The 4,403-nt window shown below is 45.1% G+C and overlaps 1 protein-coding gene across 1 annotated transcript; it reads left to right on the forward strand.

Moving 5' to 3' along the window:
- The first annotated feature begins 1,936 nt into the window (after positions 1-1,936).
- LOC130869689 (gamma-crystallin A) lies at positions 1,937-4,155 on the forward strand. Its single transcript, XM_057762069.1, has 3 exons — positions 1,937-1,945; positions 2,039-2,281; positions 3,883-4,155. The coding sequence occupies exons 1-3, from the start codon at positions 1,937-1,939 to the stop codon at positions 4,153-4,155; spliced, it is 525 nt and encodes a 174-aa protein (XP_057618052.1).
- The last annotated feature ends 248 nt before the right edge of the window (positions 4,156-4,403 follow it).

Below are 4,403 nucleotides of genomic sequence, written 5' to 3' on the forward strand. Positions count from 1 at the left end.
GCACACCTATATTTTGGCAAAAGAAAAAAATGTGTATATCCTATGCTATTTCATTTTATGCCTGGAAAACTGCTGGAGAATTTGTAGGGGGCTCACTGTTCCTGGATGGGTGGGTTTAGACAATCTGGTTTTGATACAAATTTTAGCAAATGTGTAGCATTAAATATTACATAGAATGCTGGAGAAGGGGGTGGTTTTCCAAAGTTTTAACCCCAAATGGAATTAATTTCTCTTTAGCATTCTTCCAAATAGAGAAAATGTAAGCTCATAAGTTTACATTCAATAAAGTTTGCAAAGAGGAATAGATGCTGGCTTTCTCTGGTGATGACCACTAGGGAAAGAAAGGTGCTGCTCTTTGGGCACCCTTCCCAAATGATGACAAGGCACATGGTTTAACCAGCTTCAATACCAGCTTCATCAGACGAATGGCAACATACTGTATCTCTCCTTCCTTAAGTACTGGGCTGGCCAGCCTTCTACAGAATAGTCCCAGCGCCACATGCAAGGTCAGGTGAGTTTGTTGACCTTTTCTGAAGATAAGTGGTGCACTCCCATGCGAGGCTGTGGCTGGGGAGGTCAGTGTGGCCTTCTTACATAGCGCTTGGTCACAGCTGTACTTGAGGCTCACCAGGATGCTTGGAACACAGGACAGATGCAGAGGAAATCGGTGGCCTGTGATCCTTGCCAAGACTACAGCTGCCGGGGACTTGGCCTAGTTTGCCTCTGTACAACTTGCTGGCCAAGAGAAGACACTTCTTGCTGTCTGTGCTTCCACCATCCGGCCATGCCAGTGAGTGATGGCTGAGGATTTTCATGCAAACGTTGTGCCCACATTGATAACTCTACTTGGGTGTCCTTTGAGAGTCCCCGCATGGGCATGAAGCAAAATTATGTTTGACTTCACTTCTTACATATACGTAGGATGAAATAACAGAAGATAATTCAAAATTTGATGATCCTCCATTCCTGCTCAGCCGGCAACAGCAAGGAAGTTCTGATGGTGGCCATCCTGGCTCAGGAAAACTGACAGTTTGGTGAGGGAAAATGCAGACAAACCACAGCACTGGTTTTAAGAACAAAACACAACCCTGGGGAAAAGGCGGCGGCAAGAGGAACAGAGAGTCCTACGCCTTTCTTTCCTGATGAGGATGCCTTGGGTTTGGGCTGACCTACTAGTTTTAGACCAAGAAGTGTTTAGTCTCATATATATGCTTTTAACTCTCAACTCAAAAATCACACATTTAAAAATTAATTTTACTACTTTCACCCACTGAATTTGCAATATATATTTATAATAGAAATTAAGGAAAATTTAAATTCAAATGGAAGAAACAATATGAAGACCTATATATTAAACTTATCATTCCTTGATGGCCACAGTTGATGTTTAGTCTCTACACAGTTCTGATCTTTTTTATCATAAACACGTGCAACTTCAAAAAAATTAAATCTGTCTTTTACAGATGAAGACAGCTGTTTTCCAGTTAGAGGATTTTGGTTTGTTTTTCTGCTAACTCTTGGTGCCTCAGAGTGCTTCTGGAACTCATGATTCTCATGAGCACAGATGGAGCCCAGCCTCCACCTCAGCGCTTTCTATAGGCAAACATTGCGAACTGCTGGGTCCGTAAAGTATTTCTAGAGAGCGCATAGGATGCGATGCGCGCCCTTTGTCTCCAAGGTCATAATGGCTCTGCTGACTTTAATTCCTTTCACTGGAGTTAGGGTGGACAACTCGAAAATGCCAGAGAGAATGAGAGCCCCCACCCCATGATCCCAAATGAAAAAGCAGGAGAACACAGAACTCCCCTCACGCGTTACCCCCGGTGGCCCCCTTTTGTGTTGTTCTTGCCAACACAGCAGCCATCCTGCTGTATATATATCAGCTGCCACTCCTGCCCTCATCACACTCAACACTGATCATTTGCTGTCAACAACGATGGGAAAGGTGAGCCAAGAAAGAACCTCCAGGTTTGCGGTGTTTTCTCTGTGTCGGGGATGTGCCTTCCAGTTGATCACGTTCACCTGTTTTCCTTTACAGATCACCTTCTACGAGGACCGAGGCTTCCAGGGCCGCTGCTATGAGTGCAGCACCGACTGCCCCAACCTGCAGACCTACTTCAGCCGCTGCAACTCCATCCGAGTGGACAGTGGCTGCTGGATGCTCTATGAGCGCCCCAACTACCAGGGCCACCAGTACTTCCTGAGGCGCGGGGACTACCCTGACTACCAGCAGTGGATGGGTCTCAGCGACTCCGTCTGCTCCTGCCGCTCCCTTCCCTATGTAAGCATTGCTTCAGCCTGACTGGTGTGAGCACAGCAGCTGTTCCTGTTGGTCACTTTGTTTCCACTTGTATTCTAGTGTTCTCGGCAAGGACCGGAATGCTCGACAAGGGCTCACACTAAGTATATCAAGGCCCGACTCTCAAACCTAAATAGAAGGAATATGGATATATATGCTCTTACTTAAGGACACCAATGTTGTTTTAGGACATAAAAACCATAGCATGACCTGTAAAGTTAAACTTGGTTGAATAATCGCATACCCTTCACCCGTGAAAGAAGGAAACCCTGGCATTTGCAATAACCTGGATGAACCTAGAGGGCACTGTGCTAGAGAAATAAGCCACGCCTTAATGATAAAGGTCACCTATTCTCTAAAGCCGCAGGTTCATGGAGGGAGAGGAGATGGGGTTGGAGATTTAGCTCAGTGGTAGTGTGCTTGCCGAGATGCAGCCCTGAGTTCTGCCCTCGGCAGTTCTGTCCTACTTACTAAGGCTAGCGTGGTAGAGTGGGGAACAGAGGTTTGCAGTGATGATCAGAAATTAAAAACTCACAGCTGGAGGGAAGAACTGTGTCCTAGAGATCTATTTTATAGCACATTGATGACAGCTCATGCTATGTATTAGAATCATTAAAAATGCTAAAGCTGAGGCTGGAAAGATGGTCCAGTGGTTAAGAGCCCTGGCTACCCTTCTAGAGGACCTGAATTCGATTCCCAGCACCTACAGGTGGCTCACAACTGTCTGTAACTCCAGGTCCAGGGAATCCCATGCCTTCTTTTGGTCTCCATGAGCACCAAACACAACTCATGTAGTATTTTACATACCCACAAACAAACACGTATACACATAAAATAGAAATAAATACATCTTAAATACACACTGAAAGAATGAATTCTATGTGTTCTCACCCCAAAATGATAATTATGTAGAGGTAAATACATATATTTGTTAGGCAGATTTAACCACAGTGCTGACTTTAAAGCACCGTGCTATGCCAAATAAATATACATATACTATTTGTCAATTTAAAAATATATGAGTACACTTGAAAGTCAGTTAATTAAATTTGGTTAGTTCTGGTGTGATCTGGCTGTATTGGTGAGGTTTTTCCTCACTGTATACTCTCACACTCACCTAGAACAATGGGTCTCAATTTGTGTGGCTTTGGGTTTTGCAGGAGTCATTGTTGACTAGACAGGTAATTAGAGATTTCATGAGATACAGCCCACACTTCCTCTGCGTGTGTGTGTGTGTGTGTTTAAAGAAAGAGAAGAATAAAGGTATGGGGACTCAAATTAAATCTGCATCATTGCACACCCTGTGTACAAAGCAAGCTTGGTAGGATTCGGTTACATGGGCAGTGAATGCTTTCACTCTGCCTTTTGGTGTCAGTGTCCTCCACAAGGCCTCCAGTTCCCAGGTCAAGCCAGCTTTATGTTAGTGCATTTCCTCATTTGTTAGAACTACAGCACAAGCAGTAGGATTAGGAGAGAAGCATGCTTGACAGATTGGCCTGGAACCCGTTTTCTGAAGGTGCAAGCAGGCTGCAATACCAAGCATATAAATCATTGCTTTTCCCTTTTGTTGGTCATCACAACAGACCAGCTCTCACAGGATAAGGCTGTACGAGAGAGATGACTACCGGGGCCTTGTGTCTGAGCTCACAGAAGACTGCTCCTGCACCCACGATCGTTTCCGCCTCAGTGAGATCTACTCTCTGCACGTGCTGGAAGGCTGCTGGGTCCTCTACGAGATGCCCAACTACCGGGGGCGGCAGTACCTGCTGAGACCTGGAGACTACAGGCACTTCCACGACTGGGGCGCCATGGATGCCAAAGTCGGCTCTCTGAGACGGGTCATGGATTTGTACTAAGCCTCATTTTGCTTGATACAATCCACACACATGCAATAAATATAGAACTGTGTCCATGGCACAAAGTGGCTCTTGTTGATCTTTCATATCTAAATTCTATTAAATGATATCTTAAGAAACTTTCCCAAGCCTGAAAATGTTGTGAATGCTCACCTACTTTCTCCCAGTCAGGAAACAGTGCTGGGAAGACCCACACCTGAGTGACCTCTGGGTCTGCAGGAGAGAAAAGATCAAGCAACCATTAGAAC

The sequence above is a fragment of the Chionomys nivalis genome, chromosome 2 (genome assembly GCF_950005125.1).
Source record: "Chionomys nivalis chromosome 2, mChiNiv1.1, whole genome shotgun sequence".
Classification (NCBI taxonomy): domain Eukaryota; kingdom Metazoa; phylum Chordata; class Mammalia; order Rodentia; family Cricetidae; genus Chionomys; species Chionomys nivalis.

What these genes read in the sequence shown, in the direction of transcription:
- LOC130869689 (XM_057762069.1), top strand. An exon ending in CCTGCCGCTCCCTTCCCTAT is followed by an intron (nt 2,282 to 3,882) that starts GTAAGCATTGCT and finishes TCATCACAACAG; the next exon opens with ACCAGCTCTCACAGGATAAG.